The sequence below is a fragment of the Sorex araneus genome, chromosome X (genome assembly GCF_027595985.1).
Source record: "Sorex araneus isolate mSorAra2 chromosome X, mSorAra2.pri, whole genome shotgun sequence".
Taxonomy (NCBI): Eukaryota; Metazoa; Chordata; class Mammalia; order Eulipotyphla; family Soricidae; genus Sorex; species Sorex araneus.
Genome location: NC_073313.1, coordinates 351,531,366 through 351,555,992, shown reverse-complemented (window position 1 = coordinate 351,555,992; position 24,627 = coordinate 351,531,366). Strand labels below are relative to the sequence as shown.

General features: G+C 40.1%; 1 protein-coding gene across 6 annotated transcripts in view; it reads left to right on the top strand.

Annotated features, from left to right (window-relative positions):
* The window catches only part of CYRIA (CYFIP related Rac1 interactor A), a 117,768-nt gene extending 95,343 nt beyond the window's left edge, over positions 1–22,425 (top strand). For all 6 annotated transcript variants that reach the window (XM_055122974.1, XM_055122975.1, XM_055122979.1 and 3 more), the window contains 9 exons: positions 3,646–3,767; positions 4,918–5,023; positions 7,075–7,211; positions 7,873–7,950; positions 8,313–8,429; positions 8,519–8,598; positions 10,565–10,691; positions 15,639–15,709; positions 17,684–22,425. In XM_055122974.1, the coding sequence (XP_054978949.1) occupies positions 3,646–3,767; positions 4,918–5,023; positions 7,075–7,211; positions 7,873–7,950; positions 8,313–8,429; positions 8,519–8,598; positions 10,565–10,691; positions 15,639–15,709; positions 17,684–17,747 (902 nt within the window). In that variant the 3' untranslated portion in view covers positions 17,748–22,425. The remainder of the gene's footprint in view (positions 1–3,645; positions 3,768–4,917; positions 5,024–7,074; positions 7,212–7,872; positions 7,951–8,312; positions 8,430–8,518; positions 8,599–10,564; positions 10,692–15,638; positions 15,710–17,683) is intronic.
* The last annotated feature ends 2,202 nt before the right edge of the window (positions 22,426–24,627 follow it).

Sequence of the window (24,627 nt, the reverse complement as noted above, 5' to 3'; positions counted from 1 at the left end):
GAGAAACCCTTCCCGCGGGATGCTAGGACCGTGGCCAAAAGCAACACTGTCCCAGAGAGGGAAGCTGCAGCCAAGGTCCTGTTTCACCACCACTCTGGCTGCCTGCTGCCAGCTCTGCTATTTGGTGGATATTATTAACCACCACCCCAGCCCTCACATCTCTGGGAAAGAAGTGACACGCCCAGCAAATGACTCATCCAGCCCCTTGTGTTCACAGAACTTAGTGTCAATGTAATTAGAAAGTGCCATTTCACAGGACTGGGGAGGTGGTACAGGGACACATTCCTGACCCTGGTTCCATCCCTTCCCAGTGCCACATGTCCTGCCCTTGCCCGGTACCTCTCTAGGGGTCCCTCTTCCCTGCAGCAATGCAAAGGTGGTGCTAGTGGTTCCCAACAATACAGATCTGACAAGCACTGGCTCATCAGGCCCCCGGGATTGAACCTCTGACCCAGTTGGTTGAGTATGGTTGGGACTGGTCCCCAGGGTTCCTTGAGCACAGCTGGGGGAAGTCCTTACCCAAAATTCAACAAGGAAGAGATAATGTCTTAGGGATGGAGAAAGAAACTTGTCCATCTCCCACCATTGCTGATTTTTAAGTCAGTCTATCAGAAACTACCATGTTTTTGAAGAATTTAAGAAAGATTCCTAATTTTTTTAAATTGTTGCTGTTGTTGTTATTAGGGCAACACACAGTGGTTCTCAGGTTCTCAGAAGTTACTCCTGGCTCTGTGCTTGGGGATCACTCCTGCCGGGACTTGCAAGACCATATGTGATACCAGGCATCCAACCTGGGCTGGTCCCATGTAAGGCCCCACCCCTGAGCTATCATTCTGTTCCTGGGACCTTTATATTTTTCAAAAATGCACATTTAACTCTTTCTCGCTGTGTGTTTAAATGATCATCAAAAGGATGAGCCTTTGTTCATGTTTTGCCAGATCACTTAGATTTAACACCTTTTCACTAAAGATGCTGCCTTGTGACCAGATTAGATTTTTCTCTTATCTGAGCACCGTCTCCACACACTGCTTCATCATTGCATGCAGTCTCTTACTCCTCCCTATCTTTGCCATGAATGTCATCTGATTTTTATTTCTCTTCCAATATGTACTACTCCAGAAAATTGTTTAGTTTCTGCGATTTTGAAGCCTTCTTTAAAAATGTGTTTGATTTTTTAAAACAATTTGTTTATTCTAGGCTATTTGCTCTGTACTTTTGTTCTATTTCTTTCCCCAAAGATTTTCTTCTTAGAAATTGCAAGCATTATCCTGAAACGCAACTCCTCTCTGAAATGCTTACTTACATTACAGGCTTCCTAGCTTATGGCTTCTCAGCTTTCTTTTTAAGACGCCCATATCACTTTGAAAAGCAATTTGAGAGGGCATGAAAAGATAAAATTGAAAGTGATTAATATTGTGTGGTAAATGAAGAAACTTGTCCAGTGTTTGTGATGAAAGCTGGCAAAAGATAAGGGAATAACAACTTTCTTTTCCACTTTGCGTTTCCTAGGGTGGATTCTACACTTTAACCTAGGAAATCTGTCTCTAACTTTATTCTCACTAGCTGTCAAGTTTTTTTTTTCTTTTGAAATTTTCTTTGCAGACTCAGTTCCCTCTTTTACCCCTTATTCAGTTTCCTTTTCCCAATCCATACTCAGATCCTCTCCAAATACTCATTTAATTACACACCTGTAGTCAATGGATATTTTTTCTATCCATTGGGGTATTATTGAGGGGGTGCATGGGGGTGCCAAGCTTCACAAGTATCTCAAAAATGAAGTCCCTCCACTTCTTGACTTCATGGTCTAATGACACTCATGTATCATTTGATTACAGAAATAATACACATTGGCTTGGCTCTACGTAATTCTGAAATAGTAATTATGTATCACTGTATCACTGTCATCCCTTTGCTCATCGATTTGCTCGAGCGGGCACCAGTAACGACTCCATTGTGAGACTTGTTACTGTTTTTGACATATTGAATATGCCACGGGTAGCTTGCCAGGATCTGCCCTACGGGCAAGATACTCTTGGTAGCTTGCCAGGCTGTCGGAGCAGGGTGGAGGAATTGAACCGAATTGGCTGCTGTGCTATTGCTCCAGCCCCGTAATTATGATGAATTCTAAATTATATATATTTATAAGATATATAAACTGTTACATATTTTATGTGGACTAATGCTGATACTGTTTACTCATCTCTACTCACACTCACACATCTTAAATCAAAAAATAAAATACTCAATGGCTTCTGTTAAAACTGAATTAAAAAACTGCATTTTTTTAAAAACTGTATTTTTTACAAATGGCCAAAAGGCACATGAAAAAATGCTCCACATTGCTAGTCATCAGGAAGATGCAAATCAAAACAACAATGAGGTATCATCTCACACCACAGAGACTGGCACACATTCAAAAGAACAAAAGCAACCTATGCTGGCGTGGATGTGGGGAAAAAGGGATGCTCCTTCACTGTTGATGGGAATGCCAACTGGTCCAGCCTTTCTGGAAAACAATATGGACAGTCCTTCAAAGACAAGAAATTGAGTTTCCATATGACCCCACAACACCACTTCTGGGAATATATCCCGAAGATGCAAAAAAGCACAGTAGAAATGACATCTGTACCTATGTGTTCATTGCAGCACTGTTCACAATAGCCAAAATCTGGAAACAACACAAGTGCCCTAGAACAGATGACTGTTTAAAGAAACTTTGGTACATCTACACAATGGAATGCTATGCACTGTTAGGAGAGATGAAGTCATGAAATTTTCTTATAAATGGATAGACATGGAGAGTATCATGCTAAGTGAAATGAGTCAGAAAGAGAAGGACAGACGTAGAAGGACTGCACTCATTTGTGGAGTATAGAATAACATCACATGAGACTGACACCCAAGGACAGTAGATATAAGGGCCAGGAGAATTGCCCCATAGCTGGAAGCCTGCTTCAGGAGTGGAGGGGAGAAGGCAGATGGAATAGAGAAGGGATCACTAAGAAAATGATGGCTGGGGGAATCAATCAGGATTGGAGTTGTGAGCTGAAAGTAGATAATGGACCAAACATGATGACCTCTCAGTGTCTGTCTTGCAAGCCATAATGCCCAGAAGTAGAGAGAAAGTATGGAGAATATTGTCTGCCATGGAAGTAGGGGGAGGGTGGAAAAGAGGGGATACACCGGGGATATTGGTAGTGGGGAATGTGCACTGGTGGAGGGATGGGTGTTTGATCATTGTGTGATTGTAACCCAAACATGAAAGCTTGTAACTGTTTCACAGTGATTCAATAAAAATTTTTAAAAAAAATTTTTAAAAAGCTGTGTATTTCTCCTATCACTTATTACACCAGTTGATATATAGTCAACATGAAACAAACAAATAGAGCATACCCTATATAAATAAAGGAGTATCTAAAATTATTCCAAAACACTTGATTTAATATGTGCAGAAAGGTCAACGACTATTTTGACTTAGATGATTGACAAAAATCTTTTTCTTCCCAGGAACTTCCTTTATTTAATGTATATCAAAAAATGTTTAGGAATAAAATGGGATTTTCTAGCATGAAGAACTGACTGTTGATTTTCTCCCCAAGTTGACAGAAGTCCTCAGTATTTTTTCTCTTCCTTCTCTCTGTTCAGATGCTCAGCCCACAGAAGGAGAGAGAGAAATATGGAACCAGATCAGCGCTGTGCTCCAGGATTCTGAGAGTATCCTCACAGACCTACAGGCTTATAAGGGAGCAGGACCAGAGATCCGAGAGGTATGCCAATGATAATACTAAGCTGCCAGGACCCTTGGAGGAGAACAGAAATCCACACATGCACACACTTAGCAAGATTAAGTAATAGCCTTAATATTTCCTATCATACTAGGAAAACAAAGAAGGCAATGGGTCCTTAAAAATATGTGAATGGCCCCTTTGATTCTAGCACATTAATCTGAAAATTTTAAGCAGAAAATTTTCAGTGTACTACTTCATTTAAGGGATACATACATAGAAAGTCTATGAACAGCAATTGGTATATGAGTCATAGTGTGTGGATTTACATGAATGTCCCAACATTTTTTAGTAATTTTGGCAGGTTCCACCAGAATCACAAAGAATAGCTATAAAATATATCCCTTTAAGGAGCCTACGTATCTGTCACCTTGAAATGACTTATGAAATTAAAAAATAATAAATGCATGAAAAACAGAACAGTTGCTCAAACAAAAAAGGTTATTGTTAGTCTGATATTTGAGACTTCACAATGCCTAAAAGGATAAAACTTCTTTTTTTCCTTGAAATAATGAGTTTTATGAAAGTATCAATACACACAGACACACACACACGTACACACATGCACGCGCGTGCGCGCACGCACACGCGTACACAATTTAAAGCCACGCCCATAATCCTTCTGAAAAAGAGGTTATAATCCTCCAAAAGCATTTCTATGAAGGCAAAAAGCTGTTAAGAGGTTGTTTTTCTACTTGGAGGTTGCCATTTAATGTAGCTAATTTAGGGAGCATCATAGATTGGTGATATGGTTATGCTGGCGTAGAGAAAGGCAAAACCTCTACAGTCAGTACTGTATAATGAACATTAGCGCTACAGTAGACAAATCAAATGACAATGGGGAAGGGTTGAATTACTTTCAATTAGTTGTACATCTACTTTATTTTTTTCATATAAGATAAAAGAAACAAGATGGGATCTAATTGAGAGTCATTTGCATTATGTTTAAGTACCAGAAATCTCCATATTAACGGAACCTCTTGGAGATCAGTCCAGAGAACTGTTGTCAATATTAGCATAGTACAATAAAAATGCTTTTATTTTTTCCTCAAATAAAACCCTTTCTCAGTCACAAGTCATTTTACGTGGTGGCGATTATCTCTTTTTAACAGACACTTCCATGTGTTTGCAGGCAATTCAAAATCCTAATGACATTCAGCTTCAAGAAAAAGCTTGGAATGCTGTGTGTCCTCTAGTTGTAAGGCTAAAGCGATTTTATGAGTTTTCCATAAGACTAGGTGAGTATGTGTTAATAGTTTTCATGTCTCGTGTGTGAGGTTCTTCTATAAATGCTTGAGGAAGTAACAGGACAATTTGGTGCCTTGGAAAATGTGCCATATTAATCCAGCTCTCTGCTCAGAAGCTGTTCTTGGGCAAAACACCTGTAGTTTCAATTCACAAAGTTTCATTCCTTTTATCTGTGGGCATGTTGGGGGTGTTTCTACTGGTACAGTTCCTTTGGTCTTGTCCTCAGCTAAGTCAAGTCCTAACCAAGTGTGGGCTGATTCCAAAGCTGAATTATTGAGAAGTAGGAAAATGCAAGTTATCTGCTAAGCCTGAAAAAGAACTTGGTTAACTGAAGATGTGATACAATTTTTTTTATTTTTTTATTTTTTGCTTTTTGGGTCACACAGGGGTTACTCCTGGTTCTGCACTCAGGAACCACTCCTGGCGGTGCTCAGGGGACCATATGGGATGCTGGGAATCGAACCCGGGTCGGCCGTATGCAAGGCAAATGCCCCACCCGCTGTGCTATCACTCCAGCCCCAGATTTATTACAGGAAAATATAAGTAAAACTATACTCCTATAGTTTAAAATTATACCCTAAGCATTTTTTTCTTATTTTGAGGACTCCCCAGTAATTCTTAGGGGAAGTACTCCTGAGTGTGGGTGGTACACAGAACATTATGTGATGCCAGGGGGGTTGAACTTGGAGCCTTGTGCATACAAGTCATGTGCTCTGCTTCTGTGAGTAATTATCCTGACCCTAAACTCTTCAGGTTAAAGGAAAAAAACATTACTACTAAGTTTCATAATGATTTTGTAGAAGCAAGAATCAAATTCAGTCTAGTTGACAGTAGGTGTATTATAACTATTCACTATCAAACAATCTCTTTGATCTCACTGATTAATCTGGAATTGGGTAGGTAAAAATGGATATAGTTATGTTCTTCTTTTCTTTTGCCTTAAATGAATGCCATATTACAAGAGGAAGCAAAAGAAACTGAAATAAATACTTCAGGTATTTATAATAGCAGCATTGATGTTTGAACTTGAAGCTAACACTCCAAAGACTAGTTGTGTAAAGTCAGCACAAATTTTCAAAGAGAGAGGTTCTGAAAATCTTTGGGTTTAATAGAAGTTGACTTCCCTTTTTAATTTCTCATAGTATTTGTTTAGACAAGTGTTGATTAAGCCTTTTTTCAACTGTGGCCCCCTTCCAACTTTGCTTTCTTCCTGTACCCTGAACATCTGGCTGGTTCACTTCCTAGTCTTGGGCTGTGGTCCCCAACTTATGCAATTTTCACCTTTAGCCCATTGGAATACCTTGGAGATCCACTAGTGGTTATAATAGTCCCCAGTTGAAAAGCAGTGGTTTAGACCAACTGTATGAACTAAAATCTTAACAAATGGAAATTATGTCCCAGTTGTTTGCCAGAAGAGATCAAGGCAGAATTGACTGCCTCAGAAGACATTAGCATTGCCCTAGGTGAAAAAGACTAGAAATTTCCTTAGAAATATGTTGAAGGAAAAAAATAAAAGAAATATTTAGAAACAGACAAGTGGGAATAGTGACATAGATAATGAGGATAATAAAGTTAGAAAGGGCACTGGGTTTGTAGGAAAAAAATTATCCTGGTCAGGATATAGCAGCTGAAAATAGCTGGAATACTACCAGAATCCTGTCTCTACAAACTAATTGTTTGACCACATGCTTGTTATCTTAGAATCCACGCACAACATCTCAAATACATATTTGTGGTTATCCAATAGTATTAATAGTTGAACTCCAAAATATGTGAGAGTCCAGTTGACCTTAGAGAGCCAGTGTCATCATGGGACTTCTGTGAGTGGGGACAGAGAGGAGAACCTGCTCTGGTGTCAGGGGCTCCTTCTCTTCCATAGGCATGTGCACCCCTCCCCCTCCCCACACAGTGATGGGCAAAGACGTAGGAAGACGCAAGCAGATGACCACTGAGAATGTCAGCTAGGGTTGAGAATTGTCCTTTCCTAAAAAGTTAAGGATCTCCTTAGACTTCCTCAAATATCTATCCCTTTTGCTTTCAGAAAAAGCTCTTCAGAGTTTATTAGAATCTCTGACCTGTCCACCCTACACGCCAACCCAACACCTGGAGCGGGAACAGGCCCTGGCAAAAGAGTTTGCGGAAATTCTTCATTTTACCCTTCGATTCGATGAGCTGAAGGTAAAGTCCCGTCCTCTCTGATAATTTCCCAAGGGTAAAGATTCCTTGCTGTACACGTGTCCATCTCGATAGTGCTGGGAGGGAGTAGAGTAGGCAGATAAAGAAGATGAAGATCTATCCCTGGAGAGACAGAGAATGTAAGGTGAGTTACATTTCTTATAAATCGGAGTGATAAAAGGACTGTGGCTCGTACACAAATGTTCCAAATCTGCTAAATGCAGCAAGAGAAAAACCTTCTCAAGTATTGTCAATGAAAACAAATGTGCTTTTTCTGAAATCTAGCCACCAACAAAAACAGAGCATAATTTAAAACAGTGAGATCCTGAGTAAGTTTTTTCCTTTGTTTTGGTTTTAGTCTGGGGGCAACGCCTAATGGTCTCAGGGTTTATTCCTAGCTCTGTGCTCAGGGATCATTCCTGGCTGTACTGAAGGACCCTTTGTGACATCTGGATTGACCCAGTTTGCCATGTGGAAGGCAAACACTTTAACCTGTGTTCTCTCTCTCTGGCTCCTGAGAACTTATTTTTAACCTAAAGTAGTTTTGACTCTTGAAACACAGTGAAGTTCCCATGTATTTACAATACCAGATGTCTGACCTTCTCATTCCTGTGCTTGATCTGAAACTAACACATGACCTTCCTTTCTTTCTTCTGAATTTCAGATGAGGAACCCAGCTATACAGAACGATTTCAGCTACTACCGAAGGACAATAAGTCGCAATCGTATCAACAATATGCATGTGAGTGCCATTGTCTCCTGGGCCTACATGCCCCTTCTCTATGGCTCTTTTTTTTTTTTTTTTGCTTTTTGGGTCACACCTGGCGATGCACAGGGGTTACTCCTGGCTCTGCACTCAGGAATCACCCCTGGCCGTGCTCAGGGGACCATATGGGATGCTGGGATTCGAACCCGGGTCGGCCGCATGCAAGGCAAACGCCCTACCCGCTGTGCTATCGCTCCAGCCCCCTCTATGGCTCTTTTTATTTCTACATTAGACAGAGAACAGGGAGCAGACTAGAGCATTTCAGTTGCTTTCTAGGGTCCAGTGTTTGGGGTTTTGACAACCTCTTTATCAACGGCATCTTTTCCTTTTTTCATCAGCTAGACATTGAGAATGAAGTCAATAATGAGATGGCCAACAGAATGTCCCTCTTCTATGCAGAAGCCACACCCATGCTGAAAACCCTTAGCAATGCCACAATGCACTTTGTCTCTGAAGTAAGTGAAGGCCAACAACAGGATGCATTTCTCCTAATTGTGCTTAAAAGTGGCTTGTAAGCTTAACGTGCATTTGTGTCTCCCTTTAGAACAAAACTCTGCCAATAGAGAACACCACAGACTGCCTCAGCACCATGACAAGTGTTTGTAAAGTCATGCTGGAAACCCCGTAAGTAAATGACAGGTGTATTTGTGGCCAAGAGTTAATTTACACTGCGCCTGCTCTGTTGACGGTAGTGGTAGTATGATACTGTAGTTGCTGCCAATAAGGATATTTGACATGTTGGTCACCACAATAAAAGAATATATATATCATGTGAGCTGAATATATCATTGGGCTGGAGTGATAGCACAGTGGGTAGGGCGTTTGCCTTGCATGTGGCCAACCCGAATTCAATTCCGCCATTTCTTTCGGAGAGCCCGGCAAGCTACCGAGAGTATCCTGCCCACATGGCAGAGTCTGGCAAGCTACCCGTGGCATATTCGATATGCCAAAAACAGTAACAACAAGTCTCACAGTGGAGACATTATTGGTGCCCGCTTGAGCAAATTGATGAACAGTGGAACAACAGTGCTACATATATCATGTGAGTTAAATTGATAAGGAACTCGGGGAAATAAGAGCAGTTATTCTCAGATGTTAGTTGAAAATGCTGGGATTCGTACTGGTACCTGACTTTCCAGAGGTTGAATATGGTATTAGATGGCAGAGCCTAAACTCAAAGACTCTATAGAGATTGTGTCAGAACCAAATGGAGGATCAAGCTACATGACTAGGTATGAAATGACTTAGATTCAAAGGGGCAGGAGAGAGAGTACAGTGGTTAAGGTGCTTGCCTTGCACATAGCCAATCCAGGTTTGATTCCTGGTCCCCTAAGCCTGCCAGGAGTGATCCCTGAGTGCAGAGCCTGGAGTAATCCCTGAGCATTGCCAGGGGTCACCCAAAAACAAACAAAAATAGAATCAGAATAAAAGTGGTAGAACTGTTAAGACTGATTTAAGATTGGTAATAGAGATTTCTTCCCTTATGTCTTTCCCCATCAACCCCCATAAATTTCATTGTACCTAAATTAGTTACTAGTTTTTTAAAAACTGGTTAATATTGTTGAGATTGAGACTGCACAATAATATAGAAATCTGCATTCAGAAGAGCCAGGAGTCATCCCTGAGCATCACGAGGTGTGACCCAAAAAGCCAAAATAAATGAATAAATGAAATAAATCTAAAAAGAAAAGAAATCTGCACTTGAAAGTTAAGGATGCAGTATTCCCAACGCCCCACATGTGTGCAAACATGTGATCTGACCAGCTGGCCTGGGTGTCCTCCCTCTTTTCTTTGCTGAAATTCCCAAATTCCTCTACATTCCAGTGTACTGGGAAGAGCTAAAGCCATCAAGAGTGCCTTCTAAAAGTTGATGCGCTATCCAAGTGTAAGGTGGCATTCCTTTCAAATATTTCAGTTATTCCAAACAAGAGTTATTCCAGCTCAGATATTATAATTTTGTTCATTGTGGGGCCCATTCATAATCAAATAAATCATAAGAAAAATCTCTAGACTTGACCTGGACTACATGAATCATCAGGGACCCTATCAAGGTAACTGGGCAAAATTCAAACTGCGAATACCCTCAGCCTGGTAAATGGTACATAATTTCTTTTACGTATCCTTGCCAATCCAATTCAATCTGCAGACGGTTGCTTAACAAAGGAAGTAATCCTGACTAGAGACATGATAGCTGCTCCGTAGAAATGAGCCTGGTTCTTTTTCTCCATAATGAAGCCATTATTCTCTATAATCTTGGACAGCCAGAGGGACTTGCTATAAAATATTCAAGATTGATGGGTGAGGGAGTGATATACATGATGAGCTGGCTCACTGAAGGGCAGAAGAGAAGAGAATTTACTGCCTTCTAATTTAGCTTATTTCACACTGAATTGCTGGTGGAGTAGGTTCCAGGAGAGTTATCACAGGTTTCTTTAAGAGCATGTTAACCTGATTGTTGCAGGTCTGGATTTGTTTTCAAGAGAGGATTAGAAGAGTCTAAAGTTGCCAGTTGTGAAGGCTTCTGAAAAAAAAATGTGTTCTGACAAGGCATAAGACAAGTAACACTGTTGCCATCTCATCTCTCTTCCAGGGAGTACAGGAGTAGGTTTACAAGCGAGGAGACGCTGATGTTCTGCATGAGGGTGATGGTGGGCGTCATCATCCTCTATGACCACGTCCACCCCGTGGGAGCTTTCTGCAAGACATCCAAGATTGATGTAAGAATCGTTAGGCTACGTGCACACCAGCGCTCCAGACAGACCTTTATTCTCTCCCTCTCCTCCATTCCCCGAAGAGAGTGATCACTGCAGGAGCCCACGCCCATCACGTCTGCTCTCCTCATAGCAGACACTTCTCTCTCTGGATGCATCCGGGGAAATACCTAAGTGCAGAGCCCAGCAGGAACTGGGAGGTGCAGAGACCCTCCACCTGGATAGGTGCTGAGTCTGAGTAGATGGACAGTCATTTGGAGCTGGGAGCTGCTCTTCCAGTGTACCCTGTGTGCCATACTAAAATATTTTTACATATGCCCTATAAAACCATAAAGGTTGTATAATTAAAAATATTTGGGGGCTGGAGTGATAGCACAGTGGGTAGGGCGTTTGCCTTGCACGCGGCTGACCCGGGTTCAAATCCCAGTATCCCATATGGTCCCCTGAGCACTGCCAGGGGTGATTCCTGAGTGCATGAGCCAGGAGTAACCCCTGTGCATCGCCGGGTGTGACCCAAAAAGCAAAAAAAAAAAATATTTGATATATGTGTGGAAGCAGTTAGAAGTTAGTGGATTTTAAGACAACATGGGCAAAGTCAAAAGCCTTCCAACTTTCTATCACTCCCACCAGGTTGGGGCACCCAATTTTCATGCCTTTTCTTGTCATTGGAATTTATGTGATTTCCCCTCCCTCCTCAGAGCACCCTCCCTCTTCCCTGATAGGTGGGTTTCAGTAAGACATGCCATAAATGTCACCTCCTCCAAGAGCATATTCTCTGTTCGCGGATTAAAGTCTTCTTCTTCCTCTGGTCTCCAGAGCACTCACCATTTTGGATTTTCTGATTCCTTCACAGGTATTTGTTGGCAGGGGTAGTGCCATGATCTATGCAGCTACTTTTTTCTCTATTGCCTAGCCCAGTACCACTCACAGACCATGACATGCAATAGATGCCCCATAGGAAAACACATGAATTAAATGTACAAGTGATTTCTTCCTGATGGTGGGCTCAAACACCCTCCTCTCAGCCCAGTGTTTGTCTGGAGTATTATCCAGTTGTGAATCCAATGTAATGATTTGAAACTTTTCACAGCAGAATATTGCTAATATTACTAACTTATGGTGGCATGGTAGAGTTTGGTTGGCCCACTCTATATTAATTCAGCTGTACAGAACAGGCTCGTTGATGCGCTAGCTCTTTGGACATAGAAAGTATATTTCCAGAGGGGTTGAGTGTGAGGGGATATAAGGAAATGTACCAGTTAAAGCACAACTTATATTGCTGTTTTGAGTTATGACTTCTCAACACAGCTGGTCATGAGTCTTCACAATCTTTTTATTAATTTAAATGTAAATTCTTTCTGTTTACTAAAAAAAAAATCACCTTTGGACCAGAGTGATAAAAGAGTAAGACACCTGTCTTGCAAACAGACAACCCAGCTTTGATTCTTGGCACCACGTATGGTCCCGTGACCACAGGGCCAGTAGTAGGCCCCGAGTACAGCTAGGTGTGCCCCACCCATGACCTTTAGTATAAAATTGTTGAAAGACATAGGAAAGAAAATATTGAGAAAATGAATGTGTCAGTAGTTTCATCATACAAAGATGACTACTCAAGTTGAAAGCATAAACAATTCTAGTAAACATATACATATATATGTACATATACATTAAACATAGCCTCCTGCTATTAGGGCTATTTTAAAACACTTAATTTGCATTATTTCAGGTATTTTATATTTTGTTCTTATCAATGAATATCTTACTGTGTTATTTGTGATGCTTTTAACTTTTTTTTTTTGCTTTTTGGGTCATCCCAGGCAATGCACAGGGGTCACTCCTGGCTCTGAGCTCAGGAATTACCCCTGGTGGTGCTCAGGGGACCACATGGGATGCTAGGCTGGGTCGGCCACTTACAAGGCAAACGACCTATCCACTGTGCTATCACTCTGCCCTGCTTTTAACTTTTTTCATTTGTTTTGATTTTGCATCATACCCAGAGGTGATCTGGGGCTGCTCCTGCTGTGATGCTCCAAGGACTATGTGATATTGGGGGGTCAGAATTCAGAGCTCCACGTGCCAAGCATGCACTCCAGCCCAATGAGCCATATTTTCAGCCTTAACATTTTTTATACTACAAATAGATTATAAAAAATTCTATTTATCTTCCATTGTTGCTATCATTTGCTTATTGACACTCATAAGACATTCTCATTTACCCTCTGAATTTAATTTGTCCAAAGGACAGCAATTAAACACTTTGCACAATTACATTTTTAACCACAACCTTCCGACTTTTCAAAAGCTTGTCCTTGCTAGTCATCTACTGAACCTTTTAAGTGAGGTCCTAAATATCCAACAATGATGCTAAATCTGACCATGTGAAATATGTTTTTGCCTGTTTTAATGCAGACCTCACTAAAAAAGATTTATTCTTCCTGGTTTGCATGAGTCTCTAAAAAAGTATTTTTTTTTTTTAGTTTGGTTTGTGTTTTGGGCCACAGCCAGTGGCACTCAGGGCTTATTTCTGGCTCTGTACTCAGGGGGAACACCAGGGAGTGCTCAGGAACCATACAGGGTGCCACAAATCCAACCTGGGTTGGTTGTGTGCAAGGCAAGAGGCTGATCTACTGTACTACATCACTCTAGCCCCTCTAAGGACTTTTTGAATTTCTGAAACTAATCTGCTTCCCATCTGTCTAGCAGTTTCATGCTCTAAGTATATAAAACTTAGGGTAGCAGCATCTGTGAAAATCTATGTATTTATTTGTAAGGTCCTGAAATAGGTTCTGAAAGTGTGTTTTCATGAGCATACCCTGGAGTCCAAAAGAGGTAAGTGGAGTGTTCTTGAAATCTACAGGAGGCGACAACCAGACCCCTCACAGACAGGGGCAGAGGCTGATGTCAAACTTTGAAGACAAGGCAGGATTTCACATATCCCCCATTGCTAGAGAGGAGGAAAAACACCAAACAGAGACAATCCTCAGGCAGTCAGAGAGATCAGGCGTTGCCCATCTTCCGTAGAACAGACACTTTCCTTTGGGGTCAGAGAAGGCAGACTGGAGTGAGATGCATTTTCAGTGTATTTCCCTAGAACTGCTTGGAGTATTCCAAATAATCACTCCTTAACTCCAGCCCCCAGCCCAAGCCGTGATCCAAATTCCAGACCCAACCTCCTCTGATAATTGAAATATGGCTGGCAGCAAATCAAAGACAATTCTTACAGCACAAACCTATTACTCCTCCGCAATTCCTGACTCCAGTATTCTCCATCCTCCAACCCAGTCGTTAACCTGGATTTGTCCTTGAGAACCTAGTAATTACTCTTTTCCCTCTTCTAACTCCTGTATCTGTCAGTTACCAAATACTGTGGACTGCACTTTAGCTGAGTCCTCAAATCTCCCCACCTGCCCCCTCCAAACCCTACCCTGCACTCCTCGCCACTCCGTATTCTACGCTCAAGGCTCTTACTGCTCCTCTATCCAGTCTTGAATTCTTCGAATACCCTTCACTGGAATCACAGTGCCGGAGTGCTTAATTCTTGTCAAGTATTTACTCTGGAAGAAAGAATTCCTAACATCATAAAACCTACAGTGGTCCTGTCCTGACCATATCATCGAATATATCATTTGATTCACACCTAAAACTTTATCCTACCTGAGAGAGGGCTGGAAATTCTGAGTGCCCACTGTCCTGCCATCATTTTAAAGATCTATGTTATCCTAGTTTCTTGGCATGTTTTATAATAACACATCACACTAGGATTATAAACTATGTGCCTTTCTTTTCCCACTTGACCAGGAGCTCCTGCAGGGAGAGGGACAGAATTTTTTGTATTCCTGGGCTTGATCCTGTCTTTGGAAGTCATCAAGCTAAGAGTGGTATATCCCCCAAATGTCTGTAGCCCCTCTTGAACCCTCGCCCATGCAGTCAACATCTCTGATTGACTACAGCATTTTGTCCTGATGAGGCTTTATGTGACCATGACCCCCGCGTGAGTCTCAATCCTGTGCTTCAGGCTAACTATATCAAATTATTAGGGTCCAGCTGGCCTTTCAGATGAAAAAAAAATTGGCATACCAGAAGTATACCCACAGAAAATGTCTCTAAATGACTTCTATAAAGAGGCTCATTGTATTCCCTAATCCAATATGGATATCTAAGTTTTAAGTGAATGATTGAATTCTTTGCAGAAAACGTCTTCCCTTGCCAAAGAATTAGTCCAGGCTATGCATAGTATAATGTTATCTTGATCAATGTCATTTTCATGCATTTCTCAAATTATGAATGTTATATTCCAAAGCATAAAAAACTAAAACTTTATGTAAGTTAACACAGATACTAATCTAGAAGACATGATGAAACTTGGCCATTGCCTTAAGTGGTTTATATGCTTGACTATTGTTATACCAATCCTCCGCTTGTCTAATAAAGGAGACATATGAATCTGTGCATTAAAGTTTATCTGACAATGCTGTTATACTATTAGGAACAGCACAAAGAGGTAGTGGTTGCTTCTCCCTGGTGACGGTAATGAGGTCAAGGGGGTTTCCTAGAGTTAGTGATAGTCAGCTGAGTCCTGAGTACATTCTTCAGAGTTTGCCTGTCACCAAGCTAAAGGAGAAAAGTCATTCTGTCGGACTTATAATTCAGTGAGTCTCAACTGAGTACTTAACTTGAGGCAAAACTTGCACCTGGCTCTGGAATACAAGATCAAAATCATAAACTCGCCACCTAATGTCAGATGTGAGATGTTCACTTGCAACATCATGTGAAAAATGATCCCAAACCTTCTAGAATCCCATTAGAGGAACTCCCTAACTTGAGGATCTAGAAGAGTTTATTGGTCATTTTTATGCTTGGTTTCTCTAGACAGAAGTAATGTGGTATTACTCGGGACAGATGTTGTTGTGGCAAGATTATAGAATATTAACAAAATGTTCTTTCTTTACCCAGATGAAAGGCTGCATAAAGGTTTTGAAGGAGCAGGCCCCGGACAGCGTGGAGGGGCTGCTGAATGCCCTCAGGTGAGCAGCAGCCCTGTGGGACCCCCCTTAGGGGCTATAAAGACTGCAGACTGATGACTAAGCTCTATGCCTCTTGAGGCCAGGATCAAGGGCTCAGGTATAACTTTGACATGTCTTAAAGACAGTCCTTCCCAGAACCTGTTTGAGATCATTTTTATGACCCCCCCTCTTAACAGCTGAAAGAAACTGAGATTTAGAGAAGTCAGATAACTTGAAAAAAATCATGGGGCAGATGGCCACTCTCTAGCCTACATCTGGGTCTGCGTGATGACCCTCCATGGACTCCTCAGAATAAGATCACAATGAGATCACCCCAATCTCACTTCCCTCTTCTTCTGTGGTTCTCAAGTCTGCACACGAGAGCAGTGCAGGTAGCTCCAGAAAATACTGATGTCACTCAGACCAAGTGAATTCAGATCTCTGGAATGAGACCTCATTTACCCGTCTTGTGTTTGTTTATTGGTTCCCAAACTCCCTAGGTGACTCACGTGTGTCATGGTGGCCACAGTGAAGGTTCTTGATCCATATCCTATGGATGCCCAAGCCTTCCACACTTGTAACACCTAACAATCACACACCTCTCTCTTCCCAAGCAAACATGTAATTTTTCTACTTCCTGGAAAGGAGTCTTACTTAATTGTGACACACTTACAGGAATTTGTGGCATAAGACTTTGTAAATCATTCCAATGCTGGGATGATTTGGATTGTAATACAAAAGATTTATGGACCCTGCTGTCTGACACCATTAATATCCCCCCTCTTGCACTATCTTTGTGCATACAACTCATGTCATAAGTGGAATGGGTCAGTACTGTTCTACCTATATACAGTACTTCTACTATATACCACACTTAGATTTTATTCCCTACACCCTGGCACTTGCTTTCATTTTTTAAGCATTACCACATGGAGATAAAAGACTGTTATCTTATAATTAATAAATTAAGAAGCAGAGGCACACATGACAGGAATAAACTGTCACTTTGTGGCTCTATTAAGTCATCAAACTTTAGAAAAGGTACAGCAATAGTATGAGTGTTTTTACATTCTCTGCAAGAAATTAGGGCTTTTTCTAATGGTACCCATCTTACAGAAGGTGAACTTTCCATAGTGGTCAGTGAACTTTAGCTTCTAAATTGTTTTAGCCTTCCAGTAAGATTTCAAAAGCAGGGCACCGTGCTGGTCTGAATTCCCTAAGGGGTTGGCATTTGTGTGGTTTTTTTTTTTTTGCATTATGCTGAGGCCAAAGAGACTTCTCTGGCAATAGAACATGGGTTCAAATCTGAAATCACAAACTGGATTTTCACTGGAAACTTGTGATCTGAAATGCATCACTCAACAATTCTGAATCTGTTTTAATTTCTATAAGGTAGAATGATCACCATTCCCTCTGAGTTAGTGTGAGTGGAATGAAAACTTACATGGACTGCCTAGGATGTGGTCTAGATTTCATTACATGTTAACTTCATTTTACTTTTATCCCAGGTTCATGTGAGTTTGTACCACTTTGTTTACTTGCATTTGTGCCCCCTGGTGGTGACAGTGATGATAAGTATTAATTACCATCAAAGGAGAAAACCATGAACATTCAAGTTTTGAGTAGTAATGCTATGCAAATCCATACTTTGAAATTTGTAACAGCAGGGGTATCCTAGGTTATCAAGATTCCGCATGCAATCATGAGAAGTGTACCTCACTGTAGAATGAGATTGCTTGTAGCTCATCTGTGTAATTATTTGATTAAGTAAAAGATCTGTGTTTAATAGCCAAAATACAGAATTCCTTTGGAGGGAAGAATCAAATTTCTTCATAGTTATTCAATCTGAGAATAACTGTGCATTGGAATGTGACTACTCATCTACACTTGATTTACAAACATCAGCTGTTTCTTCCAAGGCAAAGAAGGGCTGGTGACTCACTAAAGCTTTACGGAGTTCTACTTACACACTGATCTCCACTTTTCTCCATCCAGGTTCACTACAAAGCACTTGAATGACGAATCGACTTCCAAACAGATTCGAGCAATGCTCCAGTAGAGCTGTATTCAAAGAAGAGGATCTATGTACTGACCTCAGAAGATGTATATGTTTACATAATTTAATACAGATTGATGTTAATACTTGTGTATTTACATAACCGTTTCCTTCTTGTCACTGAAATATATGGACCTTAATTTGTATCTTGACTCACTCAACCCAGCAGAGCAGAAATTGACTTGAGAGCCTTACCTTTGATGTCTAAAACAAAACCCTCTTCTCCAAAGGCAGAATTTGGAGACTTTTGATTTTTGTTACTGGACTCCTTTAACTACACCTATAACAACCAGAAATCCCTAATAGTTTGTAGTAGTATTTTAATTCTAGATCTGTAATCTCTCTGAGGAGTTATAGTTATAGAAATGCAGTCTTTGATTTCCCGTGTTAGCTCAGCTGCAAGAAACACAGGTGTTACCCTGACATAGGGAGAGAGGAATTAGAGAGAAGAAAATGCATGTGGAGACTCAAACCCAAGTGTTTTGAATTCAGCACAACAACACCCCCCCTTTTCCTCAAACCACAGTGCAACTTTTTAATTTGCACATATATTATTTATTGTCATATTCTCTTACTGTCAAAATTTACATGCCTCTAATATTCTCCTTGGGGTTTGCAAGGAGAAACTTACCTATGTTTGAAGCAGTTAGTAGGAAATAAGTGAGAATAGATAGATGTATTGTTGAGGCTGGGTGAATGAAGGTGGTTAACCTGAAAACAGGGTTAATATAGAAAAGGAACATCTAAGCTGCAGGATACTTCTCTCTTGCTTCAACTCTGTATACAGCAGGGATGGGGAACAGCCAATCATCAGGTCTGATGAGATCCATTGAAATCATGTGGTCTGATCCTGTACAGAATGGGACAGATGTATGCTTTTCATAGGTTACCTGTGGTCTGTCCTTCTATATTGCATGGCCATAAATATTATGAATATTCAAATACCCCCTGGCAGAAAAAAAAGGTCCTTCCCTCTATTCCCCAGGTCTATAATGGCAGGAACCCTGGCTTTGAAATTGAAAGGTAAACTTGCCTGAACTCCAATTATCTGTGGAGTGCTGGATGCATAATTCTTCCTCTTCTCTATAGACCGTGTATGTGGTAGCAGAGGTTCTAGAACCACATTAGTTACTATAAACTGAGGATCTGGAGAGGAGGAAGCATTTGCATTATTTGATTACTTATGATTTAAAGGGCAGGTCCTTCTCACTCTCACTGCTAGCTTGTTGTAATGTGCAAAACTCTGGTCTGAGGACTTAGGTTCATGCCTAGCCCTAATGATACATGGCCTGACTTCGGAATTTATCTAAGCTCTCTGTGTATCACCTTCCCTGATTATATAGTAGGAAATTAAAGCAAACCATCTCCAAGATTCTTATAAGGCTATGAGTCAATAAAATGACTATTCTCACATTCCTTGATAAGTAGGGTCTAATAAGTATTATCACACCTCATTTTAATGATTAACAACATCAGAAGGCCTATCTATAGTCATTCTGTCTTCATATCCAAGCTTAGAAGGGAACCCTGTTAATTTTCCATTTTGATATTCAGTGGATAAAATAGACAATAGATCATGTCAGACAGGATCACCTCGATGTAGGACTGGATCCCAAACTTCCTCAACCTTCACTCCATGCTTTTTCCTTTTCACCATGTGGCCTATGCATATATCCTAAGGGATAAGACTGGACACTTTTAAATAAACCTTCTTGGTGGCCTGTATAATTACTTGCCAATTTCCGATAGAAGGAAATAGTGCTAGTGAGTGACAGTTCTGGAAGTTGGGTCTGGGAAGATCACGGTTTGGTATCACTCACAATATTTCAGAAATGAGCCATTAGATACTATTGCTTTCTTGACATCAGGGGCCAGCTTACTTTCCCTGGAGTCCTGTAAGACAAGGGGAGACATATTGTTTTGTTTTATCTTTAACAAAGAAATCTACTCCAGTGACAGATTTACTGGTCTGCATCTAAGTGTCAGTCAACTAGGAGAAAAAAAAGGCTCTTTCTTTAGGACTTTCCAAGATGAACATGTCCAGCTCTTTGGATAAGATTCTCTTATCAGAACAGAAATATGCTAGATGGTTTCCAAACCTAGGGATTCTAAGTTCTGAGAGAAATCCATAAAGTGGAGCAATTTATAAAATATGCAGCTTGAGAAATGTTCTCTTTGGTAGCCTGTGATAGTGATGAGCCTAGCTTGTGGGTAGCTATAACTTGAGCATCCTTGACATCTGTCGGGATTAGAAGCAAAGAGAAACTCAGTGTTGCTCACATTGAGTTCAGTTCCTTCTTCATCATTGAGGAGATTTGGGGAGGTAAATGGGCATGCGGAATAAATAGTTGAATAGATTTATCATTTTTATTTAGGATTTCTATTAAATTGGACCAAACCTAGGAGAAGGCTGCTGGCCTGCCACAGTTTAATCAAGCCATCTACTTCAAAGCCAGATTCATGTGTACATGGATTCTTAACAGCCCAGGCCCTGAACTATTGCCTCTGATTACCAGGAGGATAGATTAATTGAATGTCTGTGATCACTAGTAAGTGATGGGCCTTTGCCCACTCTAGAGCACTTGTGGGAGACAAATTCTTTTAATATGCTGTCCTCTAGGCATTAGGAGTCTTTCAACAATCATGTTTGTGTGTGTATGTGCTGCATGCACATGTGTCCAAGACTCACGGATGGCGAAAGGGAATGTGCTGGAGATGCATCCATGTCGGTGTTAACTCTTTCATAGTTGGTGTCTCATAGGTTTCAAATAAACAGTGTTTTCCATTACTCAGATATTTATTTTTGGGCAAACAACAAGGTGAAAATAACTTTTCTTGGATGCACTGCTACATTGGCATTATAACTTCATTCTCGGTAACAGTTTATGTGCCACTAGGAGTTGGTAGTAAACAAAAGTTAAGGTGGATATGGGTATTTTAAATTGTAGTGACCCCTTAGGACTAGAGTTTTAACAGAACAGCCTGGATGCTATATTTTAACAGTTACTTAATATTATGTTTCATCAATATTCATTCCTAGGGATTGCTATTATGTTAAGATAAAAGTAAACTGAGGATTTTTTCGATGCATCATTTCACTCAAGTAAAAATAATTTCATGCTTCCTCAAAAGACAAATTAGACCTATTCAATCTTAGGAACCAATTGTGATGTACAATTCAGTGACTTCTGATTTAATCTTGTAGCCTAGCAGCTATAACTTTTTCCAGATATTACAAAAAACATCGGAATTTTATCTTAAGAAAGCAACATCAGTGCAACCCAGTGTCCCCACTATATTGTTAAAGGCTGTTGCATACACAAAGCTGTTTTGAAGTTGTCATATGTTGTTTGCAAAGTCATTGTAATTTTTTGCCTGCTTTTCCTCTTTTTGTACAGAAGTTTTCCGTGTGAAATTAAAATTAAAATTTGGTACATATATTTAAAAACACACCTCTATTTAATGTGATGCTCAAGTTTGAATGCATGATAAACACACAGTCAGATGTACTTGCTAAAGGCTTATATTTGCTTAACAGCTGCTCTGAGGATCAGGAAATCACCATGTGCTCTTTACCTCTTTAAGGCTTAGTTTCTTCATAAGTAGCACCAAATATCCAAAATATACTGCTATGGGTACCAGCTATATTTTTATTATTTCACCGAAAACATTTTATTAGACAAAGACATCAAATAAACAGGACATGAGTGATATTGAGAGAACATTAGACTATTTTTCCAAGTATATTAAGAAACCTGAACAAATTTATTTCCATATTTTGAATGCATAATATTTTATGGGTTTAGAAAAATAAGCAAATAATCTATTCCCTATAAAAAATTTTGTCAACTCAAGCTCTAAAGTTATTGTTTTAACCACTGAAAATGGAAACATCTAGAGTATGACTTTTTTGTTTTGTTTTGGAGATACACCCAATGGTGCTTACTCCTGGCTTTGTGCTCATGCATCACTCCTGGCAGATTTGGGGGACCATATGTGGTGTTTGGGATTGAACTTGGGTTGGCCATATGCAAGGCAAGTGCCCCATCTGCTATTTCTCCAGCCCCTAGAGCATTACTTTGAATCTCTTCCTCTTTTAAACTGTTGTCTAATTGTGTGTACATTGGTCAAGATCTCCAAGAGAGCCCTTCCATGGCGACAAAGACAAAGGCACAATGATTAAGACTAATTAGGATTCATTGGGAAATGAATAAAAATGGGAAATGTGCTGTCAGCTGACACATAAATGATAAGCAAAAGATGAAAGAAGTGGAAAGGAAAGTGGAGGATGAGAATGAGAATAAATGTGCATGTTTTTAATTAAATGAGTATTGGGAGTCAATGACATGGAGAATAAATGAGAAGCAGAGTATATGTTTAGTAGAATGTAATTGGCAAGTAGAGTATAATTGACAAAAGAGTTACAGTTAATGAGGAATTGACTAATTTTATAGCCAGAAATTTGATGGTTAATTGTATTCTCTTGGAAGGTTAGGGGTGAAGAAGTTAGCTGTTCACATTTATAAAACCTAGAAATACTTACAATCCTATTCATACCTAATTTTATGCCTAGGTGTATCAGTGAGTAAAAGTATAGAAATTATCTGTTTGAGTGACTAACATACTGTATATTTAGCAACCACAAATTAAAAATATGACTTTATTTACATTTTTATATGCATTAAGTGCATTAATCTTTCTAATACCAAAACGCTGGTCTCTACTTGCAACATTTCTCTCTCCACCTCTCACTGAGACAATCCACAAGATATCTCTGCACAGTAAATGAAAGTAGGTCTTGGGTATTTTATCTGCCTTCAGCTGAAAAATCCAACTCCAAACAAAGAAATTGAGGTGGGAAGTAAGAGGAAGATGGGAGCTCACAGGGCCCCCAGGTACATCAGTGATATCGAGGAGTGGTATAGTTATCCAACCAAACTGCAGAGTCAGTAACACTGCAAGCAGGAGATCCAAACCAGAGCCAAACTTAAAAATGTGACTGTTGAAGAGGCAAGCAGTGGGTGGAAGCAGGGGCGGGGGGGAAGCTGGGGACACTGGTGGGGAGAAGTTGACACTAGTGGTGGGGCTGGTGATGGAACATAGTATGCTTAAAACTCAACTATGAAGAACTTTGTAAACTATAGTGTCTTAATAAAAAAACAAAAGTCAATTTAAGAAATAAAAGAAGGGAACTACTTTCAAGTCATATCAACTTCTTGACTGTTGAAGTGTACTTCCTGCACTTTTACTACACTATCAATTGCTTTGTTTTCTATTCCATAGTTGTCTGGAAAATATCAAAGTGTTGGAGATGGAGGTTCTAAAAAGACCTTCTTTCAAATGTCTCCATCAAAATCCTTTTTGAAACTGTAATAGAGTTTAGATAAGTGTAACAACAGTTTACTTGGTAGTTCAGTGTTTAGAGTGAGTGTCCTTGTTAACTTGGGAAAACTTTTTTCTATAAAATGTCCTACTTTTACCTATCACGTGACACATTCTTAGATTCCTCCTCATCTCTGCTTTCACTTTCTACTCATTTTACTTTGCACCATGAAAGGTTTGCTATCTATCTATCTAGATCTTCGGTTTGTGGGGAACATCCAGAGGTGCTTGAAGCTTACTTATAAATGACTCTGGTCATTTATCCTGAAATAAGAGATCCCTGACTTTTCACCCCAGGCATCAGTGATCACTCCTAGTGAGGCTTAGGGCACCACATGGGGTGCTGGGGATAAAAACTGTTGATCATATGCAAGGTAAATACCCTACCTGCTGTACCATCTCTCCAACCTCAAGGAGTTATATTTTAATCACTAACCCAAAGCTACCCAGAATATAAAATCTTAAATATTGTGAATTAAGAACCAGCAATTTAAAAAGAAAGAATCAGCATTTTTAGAAGGTTCCTTAAATCTTTAAGAATCATATCGCTAGGAAGCATTAACAGTTCCTAGGGAATGCTATAAAGATATTTGTTTCCAAGTGCCAATAGATTGTAAAGGAATTTTCTACATTTTTCCCTGAGATAAATCATACAATCATTGTTAGGTTATGGAAAGTTGGGATTATATGTCAATGTGGGTGGAGAAGATGAAAGGGTAAGGAGCTCTATGCAGAACCAGGTGAGTATTTGCTTTCTCCCAAATGTGCCACGGATGTGTCTACACCTACACTTCTGTCATACTGGTGCATACCCTCCTCACTATCTATCTGAAGCTTAACCATAACATGAAGATATAGGATTTGGAGTGCGGAGAGAGGTGCTGTTTACTTTTGGGATTACACCTAGTAGCCCATATGTCCTACTCCTGGCTATGTGCTCAAGGATTACTCCTTAGGGACCATATGCGGTGCCATTGATCAAACGTGACATCAAGACTTAGGTTATATTTTACCCCCAGTATGAATATTTTCTTACCACTGCAGTCAATGCTACTCCTCTCTTCCTGACTCATCCTGAACTTAATTTATTTATAACTAAGTAGAGATGATCACACAGTATGTTAAACTATGTTTGGTTTTATTTTTCGCTATATTTTAACTTCCTCAGTGCAGAAAATGTTGCCTTTGAAAGGGTCTAAATAGACACAGGCCATTGACCAATACTAATTGCCTAGAAAAGGGGATATCGAGATCCTGAAACCGGAGCATGCTGAAATGAAACATTGAAAATTAATGTCTACATCTCAGAGCTGTCCCCAGTAATAAATTATCTGATCTCTTGGCTGGTCAATTTTATTCCTGGAGGAAATATTTACCTACCTGTCAGGATATTTTTAACCTCTGTAGACACAGAGCTTGCAGCTTGCTGCTGATCTGCCAGGAGTCCAACTGAGAAATCAGGATGTTTTCTTTGTCAAAAGTCAGAGTCAGCTAGTTCTGG